Source organism: Cottoperca gobio, chromosome 17 (assembly GCF_900634415.1).
Source record: "Cottoperca gobio chromosome 17, fCotGob3.1, whole genome shotgun sequence".
Lineage (NCBI taxonomy): Eukaryota > Metazoa > Chordata > Actinopteri > Perciformes > Bovichtidae > Cottoperca > Cottoperca gobio.
This window is the reverse complement of record NC_041371.1, coordinates 10,566,567-10,592,036: the sequence shown is the minus strand read 5'-3', so window position 1 is coordinate 10,592,036 and position 25,470 is coordinate 10,566,567. Positions and strand designations below refer to the sequence as shown.

The following is a 25,470-nucleotide window of genomic DNA, read 5'->3' as shown; positions in this document are numbered from 1 at the left end:
TGCCAGACACAACAATATTCAAACAGTAATATAAAAAAACACAACTGTATTGTTGTTTCTTTGTCTTGTGCATCGTTATTTTTTGTGCACCTGACCAAAACCCCTTCCAGTACGCTCTACATACTGATGATAAAGTGGTTTTGGAGTTCTGGGCTTTGTTTTTGGGGCTTTAAAGCCAAGAAGATGATGCATCCATCTTGGCAGGCATGCATTTCTGCATGTTTATAAACTGAAGAGTTGATGGGGTTCTTAGCTTTGGCACTGCTGTCTTTTCATACTGCTGTTTCTTTTATAGAAATAAAAGTCTCTAATCTGCAGGAAAAAACAAAACATCTAAACATTGTTCCCTAAAGCATGCGAGCGTCGGGGCTTTAAAATACAACCCGATTTTGGGACAATGCTGTGCAAAAAAATAACCAGTTTGATGATATAAAACATACATATAGATAACCTGAATGCAAAGGTTAATCTTGACAGTAAACTGTTGTGCCATAATACTTTCATCTTCCGCCTCATGCTGCACACCTACTTCAGCATTTTGCATCTGGCCTGTCTGTGTATTTGTTTGCCCATAATGAAATTATTTTGTGCCGTAAACAAGCCGAGTGAGGCAGTCCTCTTGCTGCTTTGGTTGAGGAGTCTTCTTTGTGCTGCTAGTCAGCCCTGTTCTTTTTTGTGTGTGCTAAAAATACTTGTGTGGACCAACAAAAAAACAAAAGAAAAGTAGAAAGAAATACATATTGATGCGACACATTTAGCAGCCAAGAAATGTTTGAAATATTCAAAACTGTGGAGAAGCCACTTTCTCCACTCTCAAACACTTTTCAGTGTGGGAGTTATTTAGGTGCTGTTATAGCTTTTTAAATTTTTTTTTAAAGTAATTTAGCTCTATAATGTGCAGTCTGTATACCAACATAAATCAACCTCTATGATTTCATTTTGTGCAGCAATAACTGGATATATATATCTTTTTTTTTTAATCTCTTCCATCCACAAGAGACATGCAAATGAGCCAACGACTACATGGCACTAAGTCCCAATGTGACACTTGTGAAATATTCCCTGAGTAAAATCTCTGATTGGACTTTGGACTTCTAAAGGACACAGCTTGTAAAAACTTTCTGCGACAGAGAGAAAAGACCTTCCCTGTATAAGCCACTCTGCTTTTGAAGCTCCTCTCTACTTAGAATTGAGGGTAAAGGGTCAAATCAAGAGAAGAAGGCATTTGTACAAACGATGGCCTGAAGAGAGATTAGTCAGCGTAGGGTGAAAACTCATTTAACATCATCCAGCAGCTGTGTAAATCTGTTTTTACACCTTTCGAGAGTTGCTGGGGCAACATCATATTAGCATGAACTACCAGTTTGAGCTATTTATTATATCATGGCGAATTCAATTGAATTTGAAGTGTAAAAAAAAAGGATTAAAGGGAGCTTATAATCGCTGTTTATCACTACTTAGCCAATCACAGAGGATGGTTTGACACATATGTCAGAGTTGAGTAATGATTTTCAGCTGTTAATTCATCTCTATGTTACAGTACATGTATTTCCTGTCTAAGACATAATAGGCTGAATAAAATATACTTGAATTGATGTGCGCTCACGTCTAGCATTCTTTGACTGAATGAATGTTCTTTACATTGACTGCTCTGGAGTTTTGCTCCTGCCTGGCTGATGGCTTGTCACTCTAGCCCTTGGCTCTCTATATGAATGGTTGGCTACAATAGAGTTAGTAGACAGGAAAGACTGGCCTACCCAGTGGCCTATTTTCTCCTTTATATAGACAATAAAACGACCAAGTTGTACAATCAGCTGCACATTGATCTCAAGGCCGTCTGGCCTTCCGCACATTTATTAGCCACTGATCATGGAGGTCCCTCTGTAGTCGGCAGCAAGACCACAAGGAACGGTAACAGATTTGTTCTCATTGAAAGACATAATTGTTTGTATGTGGTCAAGGGATATAAAGCCTTAATGACAAGAGGGTGATGAAATGTCAAGTGTTTAAAAGCATAAATGCATCTAAAGGCTCTCAAGAGAGTCTTTGTTTCCCCCATTTTCCCTTGCTTTTTTATATTTTCCTCACTCCCTTTTTGCATATTTTACTTAAATGGAGAATAAAAAGTATTTATCTTGAGTGCGCAGTTGCCATTTGCTTTTGCCTAATGTCATTTAAAAAAAATGCTTTAGTCATTTTCAGGTTGTGATAAAGAAGGTAAGTGCAAGTGTGTGCGTGAGACGGAGGGATAGAAACAGAGTGAGAGCGAGAGAGAGAGAGAGAGAGAGAGAGAGGTGGGCTGGGTGTCTGTAAATGTGTGCATGGTTTATGATTACATATCCCTTTGTGGAGCACATCAACCATTCATGCAAGAGAAACCACAGCCAGATGAAAAATTCCTTCCGTGCTCTCGCAGGCTGAAGAAAGTGACATTGAACGTTCATATACAAGCTGAAAATCTCATGCTCAGCCGATATGCATCTTATGAACGAAACAGCGTTCATCATTCTCGTCTCAGCGCGCCCCACCCTTCCCACCTCGCCCTTCCCCCCAGTTCTGTGACCACGGTGTCACTGCTGTGTGTGGACTGAGAATAATAGCAGGATGGGGCCTGATAAATGAGAGCTGATAAATCAGTATCGTAACAGAGGCTGAACAATATCTGCTGAAACAGAGGGCGAGCCATTCGAGAGATATCTGCCCGCAGTCAGCGAGAACACAGGGAGCCGTAGATCAAGGCTGGATCTTGGTGTGATTGCCTCGCAAAGACTTGGGACTCGAGAACCGGTTCCTTCCAGTCTCTGTGGGTGAAGTAATCCAAACAAATTGATCTAATATTACACTAAGAGATCAACAATGTAGAAATAATATTGATTGATTCTACACAAGTGACTAGGTCTATACATAAATACATTAAAGACTGCATGTGCCCTGTGGGTGCACGCTCCCTGTCATCCAACCTACTTTCTTATTCATTCGAAGGTAGTATGCAAGGAATGGGAAACCATAAGAAATATGCTTTTACTGCTGCAGGCCAGACATTTCTATCGATAGCCTGGGTAGCATCCATCTTCCCAAAGTCCACCAAAGGTCAAGAGCAGCATAACTTAGAATCTGGTTTGCATCTGATACTTTTCTGTATTCTGCATGTTTACTGACAGTCCCCCTATGGAGGCTGGGTGGATCTGTGACACTTGCTCAGCCATCCACACACGAACACTGAGGAGCTGAGGATGGCTGCCTAGTAAATCTGCGTTGGTGAGGGGGTGTTGGTGAAAGCATTGTTTCACAGTCAATAAAAGGGGCCCTGGGGTGCTCGTAAGAACAGCAATCTGCAGCCATATTCCAAAGAGAACATCTTCGGAGTACTCAAGGGGTTATGAGTTGAGTTTCTGCTCGCGTTTGGAGTTAATATTTCGGATAAAAACTAAAACAACAATGTGCCCAGCACATATTGCGGAAATCTAATGGGAAAAGATATGGAGGTGCTGGAATGCAATGTGCGCACGAGAGCCAGAAGGATAGACAACAAAGCCCACAATGCAAGCCAACAAATGATAGCACATTGATTATTTATTTATCTTTGTATTCGTGAGGTGTTTGCATTTTTTTTTATGTCAAAGACATAAACTGGCAAATGAAACCAATGTCATTCCCATCCAACTTAATTAGCTTTGCAAATAATTTTCTGCATATTTGCATTCCCTTGCATTGCTATTTTTATCCATTTGTCAGAGAGCTATAATGTGCAAATGAGATACTATTTTGAGCAATTATTTCACCCATCCTTGCCGAACCATATGGCAAATAACGATGAAAATATGCTTCTCACACAATACTCTATTACATTTACGGCTCAGTCAGTCAATGCCAAGGATTATAATCCTCAAAATACATTGTCCTTTAATTTCCCATAAAGTATCTTCCAGCATCACTGTAGCTGAAGCAGACTCTTTTCCTTGTATTGATTATCAACATTACAAACTATAAACCGTATGCTTTGGCTGTGGATAGTGAAGGAGCTGCCTTTATGTCCTGGGCTTCCTTAGATTGCCAGCTTTCCTTCGGGGATAATCCATGTGGTGAAATTGAAGTACAGTGCTGGAATATCAATTCTTTTTTCTCCCCCTGCTGAGGGTTAAAAAAAAAAATGAAACAGGACTTGACTGCGCGGTGGATATGAACCCATTGGAGCAATCTGAACATCAAGATGACAATACGGCAGGGTGGGGGAGCCAGTAGAGCAGTTAAAGCCGGGAAAGTATTAAGAACCGGAAAAAAATGTACTGTATGCTGATACTATGAAGCTATTCATCTTTTCTGTATAATTTAAAGGAATAGTTTGACATTTGGGATTTTCTGGCGGAGAGATTAAATGATTGATATCAACATCAAATCCAGCTTCTAGATGTACGGCTGGAAAATTTCCCAACATGTCTAACTACTCCTTTAATGCTTTACAATCTTCCTCTGAAAAGAAGTCCTGCTTGGCTGCACAGTTGTTAACATTGGGCACATCTAAGCCATAAAAAAAAAAAAAAAAGGATTTGATGAAGCCCTTTTGAGATGTTGAGTCACTAAGCACATCTGTTCCTGCCAGAGATCAGAGCAAAGAAAGCAGTTCGGCAAAGGTTTAGGTGGTGTAACGCTTCTATTGGCAAAGCAGGAACAAAAGGACGTGCTTCCAAACCAGCCGTCTGTTTTGGAAAAACCTCAAAGTTCAAGGAAGTGATTTGGCAAAACAAATCTGACTCAGATACAGTTGAAACAACACCTCGAGGTCAGACAGTTTGTCGTTTAACTTTTCACCCGACTGGGCGACGTAAAATGTGTTGCTTCTGGCAAATGGAGTGCGCAGCTTTGCATACTTTGAGATAAGTGATATTCACCAGACAAGGTCACTTGAAATCAACTCTGTAAAAATAACTCCTCGGCTGACGCAGGCGGATTTATGAAGACGACTGGTGTTCTTAAGAGGTACAGGGTGTGGAACACGGAGCAGCTACACTGATTACACCAGCTGGAAAACAAAAGGCAGCCACGGTTCACTGGTTATTCTCTAATAGACATTCAATGCGTTTTGTATGAAGACTACAAACCCAAACTTGCTCCTGTCTAATTTGGTTGAATTAATAAGCCATGTCCAAATCTATTCAACCGGGTGCAAGCGGTGGCACAGTAATAGAGGAGAGGAGGGGGGGGGGGAGGGCAGGTGAAGGCTAAACGGCTGACGTTCCGTGACTTTCATCATCCAGATTCACTGCACACGTGACGGCTGAACAGATTGTTACCGCACCGCCACATAGTCTCCCCCCCCCCCCCGCCACCCATCCACCCACACACGTACGTCAATCTTGTCTTCATCCTTCCACATGTCCCAGGAGTGCAGATACATGCAGAGTCCCTAGAGGCCGGTTTTGGAGGCATTCTTCATTTTGAGGTCAAGTACAGTGTGACCTACAGTACTTTACAGTACAGAGGCCTGATGGCAGACAGGTGCTGAATGGATTTGGCACTTCCATGAGCTTTTGACCTTGACTTGGCTTCGGGACACAGAGATAGTGTTACAGAATGAGCTTATTGTTTACTTCTTAGCCTGCAAGCCACACAACTTATCTTCTATAGACTTGTATGGGCCTAAAGCATTTTGCTTGTGTACAATGTGTGCAAACAAATAAATTAGGGTATAAATGATTTGTACTCCCCTCTGGTAAAATTATGTGTAATGAACATTTTATTTTTTTGTTTAAAGCTATTGTCCTTTGAGATAGATTGCACAATTCGCAATCTCATTACGCCTCCGCAACAATGCTGAGTCGAGTAAAAATGAATAAATAAAGAGGCAGTTAAGTTTTTAGCTCCAAAATTAGCATTTTATTTGGATGGTTGGGGTCAGAGATGTATAATTTGTTTTCCAGTACACATGGTTATCCTCAAGGCTTAAGTCCAAAACCTTTTCCAGTCTTAAAGCTGATTCAGTAATTAGTGCCTAGCATGTCACCCCCCCCCCCCCACCCCCAACTACCCCCCCTTTTTGGTACAAATTCAACAGTTGTGCTGACAAGATCACTACTTTTCCATTTTTATCAGTGTTTTTCCCCCCCACGTTTTATACAAAAGAACTCTTAACTTCTACACATTTAATGTCACCCAGATTTTTATTTATTTTTTTCACTTTGTAAATAAATTTGGGAAATAACATTTTTCATTTTTGTTGTCATGAAAAGATAAAAACATGCAAAAAACTTGAATTTGTAGTCCAAATTATACATTTACAAGTTTGGAACTTTTTGCACTTCTTCATATACTACATCAAAAGAAAAAAGATAAAGGAAAAAAAAAACATTATGTACACACATCTTTTTACAGTGAAGTAAAGTTGAAAATATCAGATGATGACTAAGGCAAATGAAGTGTACATAGATTAGACCAAAACAGTTTTTTTGTTGTTTTTGTAAAATACTACATCACTTCAGAAACAAAAGAAAACAAATCTGCTACAAAAGTATGATTCATAACTCCCTTTATTTGCAACCAGCTGCATAATTTTAATTTTTTAGTGAAAAAGTCTAGAAGTCTAGCGTACTGTACAGTGTTGTTCTGAATTGTTTTTCTTTCCATCCAAGCTAACGGATGATCCTTTGTTTATCGTCTTTGTATTTTATTTAAATAATCTTCAACAAACAGGAGCGTTGTGTAACCAAAGAAAAAAAAAAGCATGTAGAAGCATACCAGAGTGTCGCATACTTAGTTTGAAATCACTCCAAAAGTCAGTACCATTAAAGCCTTGAACATAAAACTAATCATTTAGATCCAAAAAAATGTACAAAAAGGCACATTATATCCCAGTGCTTCTGTACTGTGAAATTCAAGTGTAACTGAGCGCATTCAATACCAACAATCCAAGTGGCGACAGTCCACCAGTGTTCCCTCCCACATCATCCATAACTGGACCACAGCCTATGCCTAAGCTTTCAACAAGCATATGTATGCGTAGACTACAACAATAAGCCTAGGTTGGTTTTTGAAAAAATTTCTGAATCAATGTTTATTTTTTTGTTTCTTTTCTGTCACAGTTCCATCACTCTCTCAGGGAATATCAGAAGCTGTCCGTGTCCATCAACAGGAAATCTTTCCTTTTCTTCATAATTTTTTTTTTTAATCATCTTTTCATCCTTCACGGAGTGGCCGCGTGTCCTAGTCATCACTTCCACCGTACATGTCTGCCAGTTTTCTAAAGCGAGGGCCCCAGTCGTTGAGGTAATCGTAGTCCTGGTCGCCCCCGCTGCTGGAGGAGTTGAGGGAGCTTAGGGAGCCAGCTGTGGAGCCGCTGCCCTCGTAGTCGAACACTAGCAGGGAGTCATAGGGAGGCGCGGTGGGGTCGTTGTCTGCTGCCTTAAGTCCCTGTACAGAAGGAAATAAAATCGCGGTTAGATGAGAAGATTAAGCCACGTCTGCACAACAACACGGTCTGCAATACGGACTGAGCCACATCACGCAACTCCCTCCCCCCTACTGCTGCACACAAACAGACTAATCCATCCTAAAACCAGTCAGTGGTTCCACCTCCGCTTGTTCAGGAAATCAGATTAATCAGGCTCTAGTGTTCCTGAGAGTTTCCTCTGTGCTTGGGTTGTGACTCTCCTGATGTTTCTGGGATGTCGGATTATCGGCTGCTTGATCAAAAGCCAAGATTGAGCGTTTCCCGCAGCTTCCAATGTCTGGAATCATCTCCCCTTCCCCCACCGGCACTCGTGCTAGCCCCCCCCCCCCCTCCCTCTGTCTCTTCAAGAGTGGCAGTGCAACTCCAGTGCTGATACTTTGTCTTATAATCTACAGAGCGTCATCTCTGATAAATCGTACTTATCCGAGTCCTGCCTTAACAGTACTAACGGCACTAAGATCAACTGAGGCAGAGGTGAGAGGAGCGGAGTGTCTCTATGTGTTATCTTGAGGCCCGTGGTGCTGGTGGGGGGTGGTTCTAAAATGAAGATTGTGCTCGACATTCCCAGAAATCCTCATAGCGTCATGAGAGGTCCTCATAGATTGTTATTGATTTCCAGCACCATCCCCTAACCGTAGACTTGATGGATTGCTAATCTAGGAGTAGAGATGTAGTTTGGCCATGAACCACTTTGGATCTGAGCGTGGTTTCTCCCGCTTAGCGCCATCACTGAGGTAACCCAACAAATAAATAAATTAAACAGAAGTGAAGCAACATAACACCGAAAGGAAACGAGACCTCAGCTCATTGGGAACTAGTCAAAGATTTATAGTTTCCTCTATGCTGCCATTATAGTGCTGGAATGCTCTCAAATAAAAAGATGGATTGAATTAAAGTGCCTGGGCACTTAGCGATTATTTTCCACTTGTTAGCTTCCGTTAAGTATTTGCTCAGGGCTGTGGTGCTGATAATTTGGTGAGAAATATGACAGATGGATCGTTCATTACAATTACAACCATAATCGCTCTGCTGGTTATAGCCACCTCCATCTACAACCAAAGACCCACTGGCAGTTTCATAAGGTTAGTCAATCACAGAAGTCAGCCTCTTAATTTCATAATAACCAAGTCACTGTGCTGTAGACAATCACGACTCTCAGTGAAATAGTGTACTGTCCTTACTTTTTGGAATCGCTCTGTCCCACAAATAAAAAAGAGATGTGTAATAAACATCCCACTGGTATTAATATTCAGAGACCAACCTTGCCAGGGCTGAAATGCAGCACTATGCAAAAACAATGAGCGCAATCACGCCAGCTTTGTGGCAACTGTGTTCACCTGTGACCAAAAGAGGTCATGTCAAGTTGGTGGCGCTGTATCTAATGTCACCCCCCCCCCCCCCCCCCCCCCCCACCCCTTTTTGCGAGCAGCTGACTAATAGACCTTTGTTTGTCCGACTGCGAGGTTAAAGTCCTTATGCTTATGCTTATTTTTTTCGTCCCCTCTAATTTAATTAAGAGCCAAAAGCTGTTGGACGTGTGCACATTGCAGGATGGAGATCAGACCCCCCCACCCCTCCTCCACCCCTCTCTGTCTCCCTGCTCCTCTGGCAGCTAGCCTTTATCAGTTAGGTCAGATTCCAGCTTCATGCGAGAGCTGGACTTACCATGACTGAGCTTTAGCGACAGTCAAATCTGGGACTAAAAACAGACCGTCGTCTGGTTGCAGTGAGCCTTTTTCTGGGTCAGGATGCTCAGACTTGGAATGTCTCAAAGGTTATGTGAGAACATTGAAGTAACTAGTCTGATGAAGGATGTTGTACATTTTCAAACGGTTCCTTAGTGCAAAACATTAAGTTTCAACCCAATGTCGGCCATTACCCACAAATGTATTATGTGTATTCATGACACACGGCGAAGGAGAAAATGAGTGGTGCCTGGTTAAAGGGATCCGAGAGATAAATGGCCCGGGGAGCAGAGCTGAAAGCAAGTTCTAATCTAAAAACATGGGCGCCATCCAAAAAACTAGGAGAGAATTCCATTTATAATGCTGTGAAACTCTTGTCTGTTGGAGCTTGTGAAAAATACATGACTGTTCTTTTCATTCTACATTCTCCCTTCATGCTGGAGTCAATGATGGCCTGAGGCAAACGAGGGCACTCCGATAGAAAGCCAATGTATTGCTGCTCTCGTCTACTATTTCTATTCTGACACATCTATAACTACTTTGGCGGGAAAGTGAGGAGAAAAACAATTATATTGAAGGGAGTTAGCATCATGTACTTTTTCTGTGTGATGAGAAAAGTTTCTACTTTCTGCTGGAAAATATTAAAACAATTCTAATAATAATAATAATCGATTCAATTTCAGGTCATTTCTTTCTCCCGACTACAAGGCAGTGCACGACTGCTTGATGCCGAGTCATATAAACCACATTGTTTATTTAGATGCAGGTTAGTTTTTAGAAAGTCATTTGGCTTGAAAATGAAATTCAAGCTTTGTACCGGTGCCGATCCTTTCACTTCAGCTATTTTCCTGGGATTTCATTTCACCACACAACAAAAACAAACTCCATTGTTTACAACAGTACGCTGGACGGTGCTTTTACCTCATTGATGAAGTCTCCGATGTCTCCAGGGTGGGGTGCTGCTGACCTCATGGGGTACTGTGGCTCAGGGTGGAGGGGTCTCTCGTCTAGACGGCGGATTCCCACCGGCTTGATGGCATCAGGCTCTATCGTGTCCGGCTGCTGGAGCTGACTCAGGTCGTAATCCTGGGGAACACAGACAGATGGGAGTTAGCTAAGTGGCGTGACGAGACGCCGAACAGAGAGGGATTATCGAAATAGGAAAAACACATCTTTGTGCTGCATAGAGGAAGAGAAGTTCAACTGAGTGGAGGGAAGATTTTAAAGTTAGAAGGCAGCGGGAAGAGTTGAGAATACACAAGGGAAACTTTAAATCTTCTTCTCTGTGAAGCACAAGCCCAGGGACAATTTGACACATTAAAAGAGCCAGCACTGAGGGGGTCCAAGCTGAGGACCACATCATACGCCACACAGTGTTTGTACTTGTGCGGTGTGCTGCAGGAAGGATGTGCAGGCGACTGTTTTGCTCTAATCAATGCCCAGACACGGGATGGTGGATATGCATAAGCCATTGCTAATCCTATTAACATTACCAAGGCAACCTGAATGGCTCGCAGTTTGTGCAAAGTCATAGGCAGGGAAAGAGGCGGAGAAAGAGCGAAGAGAGAAAAGGAGTTAGGAGAGAAAGAAGCCGTGGTGAAGAGCAGAGTTGAGCTGAAAGACTGGATGGTATCACGGTGACAGCAGATATGATAGAGAAAATGCCATTTGAGAATCAGGGTGTGTGCCTAATAAGCGTGCATGATGGATTGTCCCTCTTTAGAAGCTTTTCGGTAATCCATCCATCTCTAATATCCCCCTTCAAAATTGTCTTTGCTCAGTTGCACATGTACCTACCTACAGACACACACACACACACACACACACACACACACACACACAGGGAAGAAAAAAGAAAAGAAAAGGAAAAGGCTGCAGACCCTCCAATGTAAAAATAATCATGAGAATAAATATAAACCCTGTGATGATGCACAAACAACCCAGATAAACAAACATGACGAAGCCTGCGTCCACTTGACAAACACTTACTCAACTCCACACTAATAAGTATCATCTCAAATCTAAAACAAACACATCGATTATTCATGTATAATTTGATTTCATGGAGAATGACACTAAACCCCCGAGGCTAGCTGGGGAAGAACAATGGCGATCACACATCGTGCAAAAACGTCATCCATCATCTTTGCACCATTTCAGTCTGACTTCTGTTTGACCTTCTCGGAGGTCGCACACCAGACGGGTCAGGAGTCTAACAGGAATTGCAACAGAGACGTATAATGGCTGAACTCAGCAGGAAGGTCTAATGACATAGCAGCCCCCTTTGGGGAATTGACTCCTCACACATGCATTGGCCTGGTGAAATGGCTGCCTCTGGCCCTTGTGACCCACATTCCAACATGGGAGACTGAACAATGCTGAGCCGTATACACTTAATCGGTCGTGCGTCACAGCACAGCAATTTTAAAACGACTGAGTTCATGGATTTCATAGTTTTTGCCGTAATCAATAATAACGTACACAACATCACTTAACAATAATTCCAATGGGGCAAGAAAGCCGAGCAGTCACACGAGATCCATCACAGTTTATAGGAGGGACCTCCATGTGCAAGTCTGACCTTCGTACCACGTGAAGTTGTGAGCGCACACGGGTTTACTGTGCGATCATGGCTTATTTCCAACATTTTGAGTGTGCTTACTTTGGGCTTTGACTCAAAATAAAAACGGCACGTTAATATGGCTAGAGTGCTGGCCTGTTTGCAACACGTCTTAAAGAAATCATTAGTCATGTGGGGAAATGTGCTTTCTTGCGGCGACTTAGATGAGACGATTTATATCACTTTCATGTCGGTCTATTCAAACATCGCTGTGATATCTTGGCAATTACTTCCTTGTGTACAATGTCAGAACAATTCAAATAATGGCAAGAATAAGCCGCAATAAACCAGAATTATCTGGAGATAATATTAGCGATGTTACAGTTCCTCTGACATGTTAAACTGGTCTTGTCTCTGGTGGCAAAAACATGAGGCACTTATACCATCTGCATAAATAAGTCGGATTCGTTTTGTTTCACTTACTGCAAGGGCTTGAAAAACAAATCGGAATATTTCCAAAGCATGCCTCAACAGCCACACTGTCTCATGTGCATCAGATCATTCAGAGGTCATTTGAAGAAGCAGCTTAAGCCCCGTCTTAAGTTTAATTTTATCACCTGCAAAACTGGGGAGAGTGGCCTGATAAGCCGTCTGCCCTTTGATGGAATGAGTGCTACACAAACCAATACAAGGCAGGGCAATGGCAGAAGCAACTAAAATCATATACTCTGAGAGCGCCCAATGGTCTGACACTTCAATTTCCCCCCAAGCGGGAGATAGGGAGAGCAGAGTTGGGCATTATAAAGACCACATTGCTGGGAAAGTAAGGGCCATTTTTTTACTTAACACTGACTGTCTCGATTCCACAGACAAGACCATTTTCTCCTAGCGCCCTGCCCTCCTCTGAGCCACTCAAAATGGCAGCATGTTTTCACTCAATAAATTGCTACATCCGCTCATTTGCCTTTAAGGGCGTTATATCATGCAACAGTTTCCTTTTTAACATGTTCTGGTCCACAAGTTTCTCCATTTTGTGTGTAAAAATTAGGATGTGAATACACAAGTGGGTGCACTCTCTCTTGCCTAATCACCAGCTGATGTCTAATGGCTTTCTAGTCATATTGTTACCTTAGACAGAGCTTCATTATTGTGCCACAGCAGATGTCTATCTCCAAATGACATCAGCTTACCAATTACAACTCTCCCAGGCTAATTTGTAACCGTGCTGGGTCAGACCGGGGTCTCCTGCTCATATCTGCTATACCTAAGCCTACCAGAGCACTTCATCCAGCAGAAAGAACATAGCCCATTTGGTATATTACCGCCTTTTTTATAAAATGATTCCGTTCTGTTAACAAGGGGTCATTAGGACAATTGAGTTTGTGTCTGTGTGTGCCTGATCAGTGCAGGGGGATAAAGAGATGTGACTTTATTGATGCCTCTGGCACTGCATTTCTATTGTGTTTGTGTGAAGCGGGAACCAGTTCCAGTTGAGGAAACATTTTCAATATTTCCAGAACTGATTAGATCCAAATGTGTTTGTCTTATTGATTGCAGATTGTGATTCTCAGCTCCTTTTTTAAGAAAAGGGTTTTGTTTCCGTTCTACAATGAAAACTGTGTTACTCCTCATTGTGACTGAAGTGCATCTTGGAGCAGCATAATAAGCAGTTATAAGAATGCATTGTAAGTGCATGTAGAGAGTCTAGGTGGTCCCATTTGTCCTTATACTGCTTCAGTTATAAACTGCTACTCTGCTGCATACTGTAGATGTGACCTGAATGTTTCTCACACTCACACTCACACACACACACACACACACACACACACACACACACACACACACACACACCTTATTTCACCCTTTCAAAAACACTGCACAGCTTCATGGTACGTAGGGCTTTGGTGGAGTTTGACATTTTTCTATACTAGTACCAAAACAATAATTATTCTGATAACTTACTTCAAGAAATATAAAAATGTCAGATTGTGATTTATATGTCGTTAAATCCTGATTGTGTACGTGACATCCTACCAATGAGAAAATAAGGAGAATACACTCTTTGTTTGCCACATCATTCCTACCTGATCCTCCTCTCCTCCGCCTTCCTCATCATACTTGAGAATGTTGTCTCTCACATCGTCTTCTGGGTCGATGAGGAGCTGCTTGGCCTGACGTTCTTTATCGCGACGCTTCATCCACACCACAAACATCAGCACGAGAACTGATAGACAGGGCGAGGGATCTCATATTACAAAACATAATAACTTACATGTTTTCAGACAAATGTAATCGGATCTGATGTTTTAGGGCTTGGATGGAGGCCTGATCAAGGCTATCTTTTTGGTAATCCTACAGTAATCTAGTGGTATCTCGGATAATGTTTAGCTGTCTTTTTAATCCCCGTGTGCGATGTACTGTTTGAGAGGGGCACTGAGACACTCACTGAGGAGGATGATGATGCAGAGGAGGATGGAGATGATGGCACCAGTGCCCAGACCGGCAGCCATGATGTGTTGCTGGTCAGTGCAGTCTCCATTGTAGTCGCACTGGCACACTTTAATCCGCAGATAGGAGGTGTTGGACAGGGGCAGGTTGCCCGAGTCTGTGATTAGGATGGGGATCTCGTAGATACCGCTTTCAAGGAAGCCAATCTTCAGGCTCACCTGAGCATAGTCACCTGAGAGATGATGAAGAGGACAAAAGATGGAAAGCGTGAGTGAGTGGTCCATGATGGCTGCTTGTCAGAACAAATACATAAGCAGTGGTGAGAAAAGAGATTAAGTTACTCAATGTGTGTAAAAAATAAAATAACATCGGGTTTCTTTACCAGAGGAGTCTTTCAGAGGGGATTAAATCAAAACTCTGAATCATCGTTTGTATAGGCCGTGTTCACAGTACGATTACACTCCTCTTACCACAAATATGCGGCATAAATTCGTACCTGGAAGTTGCATCAGCATATCTAATCCAAAACATGGTCGGGATTTAGATTTGGAGCTTATAAATCTACTGAATACCTTTTGATAATGCTGCTTAGGATAAATTCCCAGCAGCAATAATCCAAATGCCATTATCCTATTAAGATATATTCACTGCTTTTCAAATCACACTATCTAATAGCTAAACAGACAACAAATGAGTTTCTACCACCATTCTTTCTATTACCAATTAGCATAAACAATTAATGCATTAATATGCGTGACAATGTTGCCATTATATTGTCTCTACCTGACCCTCTGCAGTCTGCTGTTTACACATGTTTCCAAAGGGTTTCTAAGGATCACAGATTGCTCAAGCTTTAATGACTGCTGAATATTATTTCTATACTGTTAAATATATATTTTTTATTTTTTTCTAATTATCAAATGCGACTAATTGAAAAAATGCTGAAAAGGATCATCTTCTCTTCTTTCATTTTTTTTCAGTAACAAATGCAAATGAGGGCCAAAAAGCTGAATTAACGGCAAAATGAAGTCTAGTACACAACAGTGTGTTCTGTGTTTTACCGCTGACTCTTGTGATGGTCCAGTTTCTCCGAACATCGGAGGGCCGGTGGGCTAACTCAAAGGCAAACGGCCCAGCATTAGGGTTAAGGTCTCCATCAACTGCAGTGATGTTGATGGCATTTGGCTCTGGCTTTTCACATATCTCCGTCTCCTGGGGAAACACCTTGGGAGCGTTGTCATTGATATCCAGCAGGAAGATCTGGAGAGTACCTGTGCCACTTGCTGACGGAACACCTGCATGGGCCATATAATGATACACACACACACTCAGCACATGCATATTTATGGAAAAAAGGGAATTTCTGTCAAATTTACATATGGATGGGAATATATACTATTGAAATGCCATCTCTCATTTTGCAGTCATTATGCAGTCGACAGAGAAAAAAGTAAAGTATGGAGTTTCTTCTTTGGGTCTCATGCTATAATAAGACACTCTAAACAGCTATTTACTCTAGTGGGAGAAGACTCATCCAAACTGAATACTGATCTGAGAATCTTATCTCAAGTGAGGAGGTAGACAGAAAGAGGGAGATATCAGAACATTTGGGTAGTGTGTGTGTGTGTGTGTGTGTGTGTGTGTGTGTGTGTGTGTGTGTGTGTGTGTGCGCGCCCGAAGAACGTCTTCCTGACGAAGGACACGGGATGGGAATACTAAAGCAGACAAACAGAGCCCACTGTCGCTCCTCTCAGGCTCCTCTATGTATTCACTCAGCTAAGAGGATTTTTTACCATTCAGGCCACGCTCAAAGGAGGTAGTCATCCAATCCTGACCCATTAATGCTGAGAAACCTCTTTATTGGTAGAGTTTTTAAGCCTATTGGCCTAAGCTATGCTCTGCAGAACAGGGTAAACCTGAACAGAGGTAAATCCTGCCAGGGCAGGGAAGAGGTGAATATATCCCCATGCTGGATGGTTTTGGGATTGCTAGAACATTAACCTTCAACTAAGATGGTCAGCGTTCCAGACATGCCAAGTGCCTGGTACAAGGTTGACCTTCAAGCATTGGAGAATGTCTTTGTGGCTGAAACTAAGAGTTTTTTTGCATTTGTGGACTGGCTTCAGGTGAAAAACATCACAGTGAAAGTCAAAGTGATGCTAGGTGGAAGATTGACCTTTGAAAGGTAGGCTACATTAGACATCCGCTAGGCTTTCTATTGAAAAGGCAGCATTATCTCCTCCTGAATGCTCTAACAATAATGGCCTGGAATAGAGTGCCTGTGTAACAGTCTAAAACTCCTAGACCATGTAACCGGTGAATCACGAGAGCTCAACAAGGTATTTTTGGAAAATGCAGTACCACTAAGATTACATACCGCTGTCAGAAGCCAGGAATGTTGCATTGTACAAACTGTTCTTCACAAAGGGCGACTCTCGGTCCAAAACGGCAATCGTTGTGACACGACCGGTGTTCGGGTCAATCCTTAGCCAATTGGCTGGATCGAGGAGTTTGGAGTATCTGAGGAAAGAAAAAAATCAAGAGGTTTACACACTAATTCATAATCCTTAGTCTTCACTTTAAGCTGAATTTCAAGTCACGAGTTATATGCAAGTTATTTTTGAAAAGTTGTGACAAAGTTTAAAAAAGGGTTCAATTCTCTTTTGGGAGGAAGGGAATCTTGCTGTTAAATTATGTCTCCATTTTGCCATCTTTCTTCTTCTAATACTGCTTTTGTTTTTATTTGTTTACACAGAATAAATATTTCAGACATCATGCATTTTACATAATTGTTCTAACTTTTGAGAACAGCCCCAAAGGGGAGACCAAACTGGTTATCAGTAACTCAAACTAATTTGTAGGACAAACCGAGAAATTACAAAGTTAGCTAATTTCACATGGACTGTTTTCAGGCAGATAAACTCTATCACGGCCAAACAGCTGTGAGGCAAGTCGTTTGATGATGAACAGGGGAAAACAGGGCTTTTTCAACAAGAATGAGATGCTGGCTGCAGAGTGGTTTCTGAGCAGGGATGATGAAAGAAAGTGGCCAGTCATCTTAACCTATCATATCACTCCTGTCTCACACATAAGAGTACTATATAGTCAGTGATCTTCAATGCTGTTGTAGCCATTTTCTTTCAGCTATAGGTGTGATAAAATGTGATTTAAACATCTGTGTTGTTTGTTTAAGAGAGAGCAGACGTCCTAGAAAATTAAGCCACGACCTGGACTCGAGTCCTTTGAAGATGTGTATTCTTTTTCCTTTTCACTGTAAAATCTACCTGATGCTTTGCTGCATGAAGCGATCAGGGTCCTGTGCAGTGAAGGTGGTCAGCGTTGACTCAGGCATCATTCCCTCCTCCAGTTTAATGAGTTTGGGGTTGGGCTCGAAGTAGGGACTCTCGTTGACATCTATCACTCTGATGGAGACAGTGGCGGTGGACTGACGGGGAGAGTGGATGCCTCTGGCCAGGGGAACCTCGTTCTTTGCTTCCACTGTCAGCACATACGTCCTACTGATTTCATAGTCAATGGGCTGGAACACAGGAAGTGGGAGTATATAGAAAGTGGGTCACACATCGGGATGAATTAAACAAAAAGGGAATTGTATTTTTTGTAATGTGAAAGAACAATCCAAAAGAACTAAAGCTTTTTCTTCCTGTTGCCTGAACAATCTTATTGTGAAAGCTCACAATAGACAATGAGGTGCCATAAAAAGACTGCATCCTTTTGTGGTCAGTTGAAGGATACACAACAAGCGAGCGAGCTGGTGGTGGAGTTGTGCAACCAACCACTTCTTAATTTTGAAATCCTGTTTCAAGTTTAAATGATTTATTGCAAATTTGAATCTGCACATACTCCAAGCTGAGGATTTGCAAGTAGCACTTACACCATACTAATCATTGTCAGTAAATTGATTGTGAAACAAATTAATTGTAATATATGTTATAAATGGGGTGCAGTGACCTTTAATTTTCTCAGTACCGTCTTCTGAGAGACGCATTACATAAAAGTACTTCTATTCTTCAAACAGAACAAGTTTATTTAAATTGGATTATTAACTTGCTCTCTTCATTAACAAGGTGCAACATGAGGAATATTCTATCTGCCAGATATTATTGGAGAGACAACAACCCTGCACTCCTCTCAATACAGCATACATACATTTACCATGCATCTCTGAGGGATTACAGGTGTGGAGTTTGAAGCCTCACCTTGACGACCGTTACCAGGCCCTCGTTAGTGGTCGGATCAGTGGGCACAGAAAACCTGCCGGTGGGGTCGCCCCCGGTGATTTTGTAGACAGCATTCCAGGCCGGCGTGTTGGGCTGGTCCTTGTCAGTCACCGTGAGGTTGGCCACAATGACATTCACACGGTTTTCAGGCACCTCGCCGAAAAACTGCATGAATAAACCATGAACATACAGAACAGCGAGCCGTTAGTGATACTGCTGTGGCAGCAGAAAATACTCCGAGCCCTGCCTCACACAGCCAGACCAATCTTGGGTAAATAGACATCTAAGGTAACTTATCATGTCATCATGGTCATCTCGTTCCTTGTCTTCCCCAGGATAGCACAACAGTAGCATTACACATTTCAGGGATTCACAGGCACAGTAAGTGCCTCTTTCACTCGGGCTGACATCCCAGTAGTTGCATGTGTCAACATTTTAGAGGGGGATACAACACGCATGGCTGGCTACATATACATATATATATATATATATATATATATATATATATATATATATATATATATATATATATATATATATATATATATATATGGCTTCGGAAATGCTGGTCAAGCAGAACTATATAAGTGAGCCGAACTGGCGCATGAGTGCATATTTGGGGTGAAATAGGGGTCCTTGTGGCGCTCTCCCTTCGTCAAGATTGCTGTGTTGATGTCTCAGGTATGAGTTTGTTTATTACCGTCTCAGCAGTAAACTCTGGTGGGTTGTCGTTAACGTCAGTGACTCTGATGACAGCCGTGGCTGTGTTGGAGAGGCCGTACATGGGGTTGCCTTCCATGTCAGTGGCCTGGATGATCAGCGTGTACTGAGGCACTTTCTAGAGGGAAAGAGAAGAGAAACAATAGCAGGATTAAAACACAATTCTCTGAACTTTGAAATAATCAATTCTGTAGCCACGTTTGGAGATTGTGGATTTGCTCACTGAACTGTCAGTTGATTAGGTAGACCTGTGTAATTTAATGAAATCCAATACAATACCCAGGTAATAAGTCTATCCTATCTTCTAACTCTGTGATTATTCTGTAAGAATGTAGCTGTGGTGACTCCACTATGTTAATGAGGACAAAAGATTAGAAAAAAAACATACAATATAGTGCAGTACAACACCGACAAAAAGCTACACCTTCCAAAATGGCCATAGAGTGGAATCGACACATCTCTGACAAATATTAGCAAAAACTGAATTTTAAGTTTCATAAAAATAGACTAGATTGCGATAGTGTCCCTAATAAACGGCCAACTCAATGCACATCCGTATTAATGTGTTCAACTAAAATAATACAAATCTAAAAACCGGCTAGCTTCTTAACTATGATGACTAAAAGGTGGCTTTTTATACAAATCCTCATTTATTCTCCATAGAGGCTGAAAGTTTGCGAGTGCATGTATAAAACTTGCACCTCTGCTATGTACACCATCAGGAAGCTAACAAGTGACTCTTTTCACATTAAAAGCCACTCAGGTGACGGACCAGTTGCTAGGTAATGAGAGTCGGGCAAATTACATTCATGGTGGCAACTGGTGGACATAAAACGACGGCCCCAGGGCGGAAGTGATTGAGCAGCCACCTAGCCAGATTGCTCTCACTAGAATTGCACCAACTGGCTCCAGCTTTCTATATTATTTTATTTATTTTCTCTAACACACATGCCATCCAATTAAATTAAAGGGTGGGAGCATTTACAGCACGGGAAATAAAGAGGAAAATGCAAGTAAAGCCTCTACTTTAGAGAAAGAAAGAGAGAGAGAGAAGGCGAGAAGGAAACATTTAGCTGCAACGCATGCTTCCTCCTTGTATGAGTAAATCAGTGTGAAACAGCTAAGTACATTTCTACTTCTCATTTAGTTGGTTAACAAAATTCACTTTGGCTCATTAGTTCTCAGACTGTCTGGATATTAGCAAATATACTCAAGCTGTGTTTTGTCATATTAAAAGTAAATAAGTAAGTTCAGCCCATTAAAGTAAACATGAAAGATGTATATACAAGTATATTTATATTTACAACAGGGAGCAAATGGAAGACGGAAATTATAACGCGTGGCCTTGCTAATGAAAGTCTCACTTAAATGCTGATACAATTATTTTATTATACGTCAACATGTAGAAACATTAAGATGAAGAGAAGGAAAGCCGAGTCCTAAACCAGTGAGCGAGAAGAGAAAGTGAGAACAAAAGGACAGAAATAAGACGAGTCAATCACCTCTCTGTCCAGGCCTGCCGCCACCGTAATGATGCCTCCCGTTTTATTGTTGATGGTGAACATATTGGAGGTCGGACTCTCTGGATTCTGAGACAGGATCTTGTAACGCAGCATCCCGTTAGCAGTTCTTGGGTCGTCTTTATCAACAGATGTCACTGTCATAACAAATGTCCCTGCAGGGTAGAAGACAAGATGCAAATACTTTCATGTCATCTCTCTGGTTTTTCTTTTTCATTGGCAATCAAAAGACTTTCAAAGTTGAGTGAAAAGTGCAATATTGAACACTACAAGATTGATAACTTTGCAATGTAGGAATCCAATGTTCTTTCTTGGTATCTTAAAATACTCCCAAACGCTTCAATGCAGCAGAAGAAAAGTTAACAAAGTGGCCACCCTAGGAATGCCATCAATGCTGTTTGATCTGCCAACACCGCAGCAGCATGTGAAGCCGTAGGCTCAGACTACAGCTAATCAGTTGCTCATACAGTGTGATGCTGTGCTGGGTTTATGTGGTATATTACCTGGCTTGGAACCCTCTGGAACAGTGCCGTTCCAGATCTGATGAGTGAACTCGGGTCTGTTGTCGTTCATGTCGATCACATTGATCACAATGTCAATAGGGTTTTCTACCTGGTTGCCGTTTAGGTCCACTGCATGAGCTCTCAGCTGGAGGAAACACAAAACGCATCTGGGCTGTAGAAATGTTCAAGCAAGGACGATTCTCAACAGTGCAAACAATATATCGGGACAAACCAGACGTTCAATGTCACCCATTGAACTGTTGTGATAATTAACCCCACTAACCGTCGCTAAAAATCGTCTACTTTAACTGTTCAGAAAATCCTCTGTATTCAGACCACCATGAAAGGAATTCTCTTTTTGTAAAGACTCGAATTCTTCCCACAACAAGCTCCAGCATATGGCAAGGCAAAATGATTAGATTTAGATACCTGCCACAGAGTCGACAACAGCACAAGCATTTCATCTGCATTTTTATGGTCGTCTCTTGAAACAGATACAATCTGATTTTATTCAGTACTGTTGCCCACACTGGGTCAGCACAGGTTCAGTTCTGTTTTAGGAAAACAACTGTGATCTGCTGCATTATTTTTAAGCACTTCAAGTGCATCTTTCATGCAGACACACACCTGCGAAGTTGGTGCCTACACAGGATTTCAATTCACTGATACATACATACATACATACATACATACATATTGTGATCCCGCCCTTTCATGCTATAGAACAAATACAGATGATACAGTATATATTGAACAAGCCATGTAGACGACACATCATATACCTTTACATGTATTGCCTTACAGTCCAGTAGTTCAAGTGTAAATTAATCAATTAGTTATACTGTACAGCATCAAGTGCATACAGTCAAAGTAAGTAAGAGTGACGATCAATGGAAACTAAAACAACACTGAGCTGCGTCTGTATTGCTTGACAGTTAACAGTTCACGTACAGCTTAAAAGTCAACCAGTATGGACATCTGGGCAGCGTTCTTGTTGTGAAAGTCTATTGTGACCTCCAAAGATTAGGTAAGTAGACTATCTATCAAAGTCTATCATTTCAATTTAACTACAGCCTTGCTTGATGTCTACCAGTTTGTGTTAAAGCACAGGCTTGAATAGCATTGAAAACTAAGCTATATAATTTAAAGACCATTCCAATGTAATGGGAGAACCACTAATGATTAAAGCAGCTCTGAAGGAGCCCGAGGTTATCATAATGTATCACACGCACACGCGCACACGCGCACACACACACACACACACACACACACACACACACACACACACACACACTTTACTCAAACACATCAAGTTAAATCCTCTACATTCTCAGACGGATAAGTCAGATTTCCTGGGACACCTCAGTCTTTACTGGGTCTGAGGAGACTGTTTAAGCTACACATGACCCTTGAGCACATGCCAACTGGCAGGAATGTACAGAAAGGCCAGAGAGAACACATTTCTCTTGATGAAGGAGGCTTGAAAACACCATTTGTAATTATAAGGGTACCATTAAAGATAGTTTTATTTTGTTTTTGTTACTATTGTGTCTGACATACATGGAAGTTGGAGATGTGCTCTCGATCCAGGGGCTTGTTGACAGATAGCTCTCCGGAGATTGGGTCGATGATGAAGATGCCTGTGGGGGGCTGGTCGGCGCCAGGTCCTGTCACACTGTATCTTAGGGACCGGTTTTTGTCGTGGTCCGACCGGATCTGTGAATGTAAAGATAGTATTAATGAATGCTGCAAAACCATGCTTACTGTACTGACTTATACTGGACTGACATCAGATCTGATAACATTTAGATTGATATTTCTCTTTTTGATTAGGATCCCTTAAATGTGGTATTTCATGTACTGAAAGTTACCGTTTATGTATCTGATGTTTATTTCAGCACCAATCGCAGTATTAGTTTAAAAATAGGTTGGCGTGTTTGTCTGGGCCTCTTTGCCTACACCATAGATCCATGCTGAGCAAACAGAGTATTTCCTCATCCTGATATTATCCATTAAAGCCCAGAAACATCCCTTCTAATATGGCCGGATTAAATATAATACATACAAATAGCATGTACAGGACTTAAAACTCTGTTAGGAAGTCAGCTTAATATGCTGAAAAGGGATCTACTTCTTAGCTGTCCTGAATATTGCTTGTCCTCCGTTAGCCATCCACACCCAGAACTGACCAGAGAATAGTTACAAATAAATTTGGCCGCACGTGTCCTTGAGCCATGATAAAAAGGAGTATAATATCTCAACAGGCAACCAAGGGACAATTGCGCTGATGGGCACTTCAGATTTCTCTTTGCTTCTAAATAATGCCGGGTTACATTAGTGCCGACTGCCCCCTGAAACAAAAGATAAATAATACAGTGGAAAAGAGAGCCCTGACCTTTAGCAAAGTGCTGTAAATATGAAACATTTTGTTGAAGGCATAACTCTCATGTCTGTGACCATCTGAGTGGGAGCTTAGGGCAACGGGGAGCTACCAGGTTGTCATATCAAGCAAAAGGCATTTTCTTTTAAGTTGTGAGATTGGTGTGTGTGTGTGTGTATCTGTGCATGCGTGTGCTTGGGTGAGCTACGTTACCCGGACAAGCTCTAGCGGGAATGGGCCTCGTGAGTTCTCTGGGACATTGATTGGGGGGATGACCCAGTCTCTCTTCATGCGCTTGAGTTGGCTGTCCATGCTTCGTGATGGAAACGTTATTTCCTTCAAATCCTTGGACATGACTGGAGGGGCAGCAATTTGCTGGACCTGTGAAAAGGAAATGATTTAGTTCAAGAGCTGGGTAGTGATCACATCTGTGTAGAAAAATATAGAGTACATTAATTTTAGCCATGCTAGTGGCTATATGGATGGCAATGTTGGTTGGTCAGTTGGTCCACCACAGACTGTACAACATTTGATGACAATCCATCCAATGGTTGTCAAGATATTTCAGACATTCATGGTCCCCAAATGTTTCTGAACCAGCAACATACGATTCACATGTGGTTTTGAGTGGAACATTTGGACAACTTATGAGGGGTTTAACATAAAATTAGGGATATACAGAATAAATGCTTCCTGATTTATTAGTAGTTTAGCTTTAGCATACATGTTGTTTGGTCTGAACCAGGGTTCGATTGACAGCTTTCACACAAGCCCAAATGAACCGTACTAACCAGGTAAATGGACGAGAGTTTGTTTTAACTGAAACAAATTGGTTAGGTCTGAAAGTAGCCTTTGTCTTATTATATTAACCCTGAATGAAAGACATAATCCTGATTGTGTAATCATTAAGCTACCTTCAACAGCAGCCGCTGCCAACCCACATACTGAAGTGTTTAACTGCAAAGAATGGTATAGTAAGGCTGACTAATAACCCTTTTGGTTATACCAAAGGAAATTGATGTTTCTAAAAAAGAAACGGGCTACCATTTCCTTCCAAACAAATAAGCTCTTCTGTCATTTAATACGTATTCAAAATGTGCGTTTGATCAAACAATCAATTTTTTAATGACTTTCTTTGTAGCTTGAAATATCTACAGTACAAAATGTGATGATATGCCTTGAAATGCTTTAGTGGGGCTACTGCAGCAGCCGCACACCACCAGCACTAGTGTGCGTTAAATGGCAAACCCCTTCTTATGTCCTGATAAAATGCACCCACACAGACAGACCAGCTTCCATAATGGATCTGCCATCCTCCCTCGGCTGTAATGAATGAGATTTGAAACAAAGGAGGATGGTACCTGCAAGCCAGACACTAAACACACAGATGGCTCAAATTGCCTATGCTGCTCCAGAGACTGAGGAGACTAAAGTAGTGCCAGAGAAAGTTAAAATAACCTTGAACAAAACGAAGCAGGAAGGAAAACAGAAAAACAATATGTAAAGGCTGTCAATGTCAATGAATGATAGCTGGAATTTCAATGGAGCTGTCAAGCCCATTGAAGTACCTCCCCTACTGTTGCCTGTAATTATTTTAATGTCCATTGGTGGTGAGGTGGTCTCAAGTCCTACAAAATACCACAAAGTGTCGTATGCAAACACATGAATTAATTACCACTTTGTCACCTTATAGCCTGACCCATATGCCACACTCCCCCCCTTCTAACATCTGGGGAGCTGTCGTAGCGCTTCCACTAATCATGTTTGAAATCCGATTATACTGCTTTCACACATTGGAAATGCAGAGAGGCAAGCAGACAGATAGCGAAGGAGCATGCTTCAGAAATATCTATTACCCTATTAAAATGGGCGCGAGTGAGAGCAGTAATTATTTGCAACCTGCGTCTGGAATGATGAATGGCATGGTGGGTTTGTTCAGCCCAACACGCATCTATCTCTGGTGCGCTGGAGG

The 25,470-nt window shown here is 41.7% G+C and overlaps 1 protein-coding gene across 1 annotated transcript in view; it reads right to left on the bottom strand.

Moving 5' to 3' along the window:
* Positions 1-6,510: 6,510 nt before the first annotated feature.
* Positions 6,511-25,470, bottom strand: part of cdh2 (cadherin 2, type 1, N-cadherin (neuronal)) — a 56,265-nt gene continuing 37,305 nt past the window's right edge. Inside the window, exons 4-16 of the mRNA XM_029452838.1 lie at positions 23,712-23,879; positions 22,679-22,834; positions 21,119-21,263; positions 20,598-20,770; positions 19,076-19,213; positions 18,355-18,540; positions 17,422-17,675; positions 16,515-16,657; positions 15,199-15,432; positions 14,136-14,369; positions 13,774-13,913; positions 10,051-10,215; positions 6,511-7,404 (exon numbers count right to left, since the gene is read on the bottom strand). Coding sequence (XP_029308698.1) covers positions 7,198-7,404; positions 10,051-10,215; positions 13,774-13,913; positions 14,136-14,369; positions 15,199-15,432; positions 16,515-16,657; positions 17,422-17,675; positions 18,355-18,540; positions 19,076-19,213; positions 20,598-20,770; positions 21,119-21,263; positions 22,679-22,834; positions 23,712-23,879 — 2,343 coding nt within the window. The 3' untranslated portion in view covers positions 6,511-7,197. The remainder of the gene's footprint in view (positions 7,405-10,050; positions 10,216-13,773; positions 13,914-14,135; positions 14,370-15,198; positions 15,433-16,514; positions 16,658-17,421; positions 17,676-18,354; positions 18,541-19,075; positions 19,214-20,597; positions 20,771-21,118; positions 21,264-22,678; positions 22,835-23,711; positions 23,880-25,470) is intronic.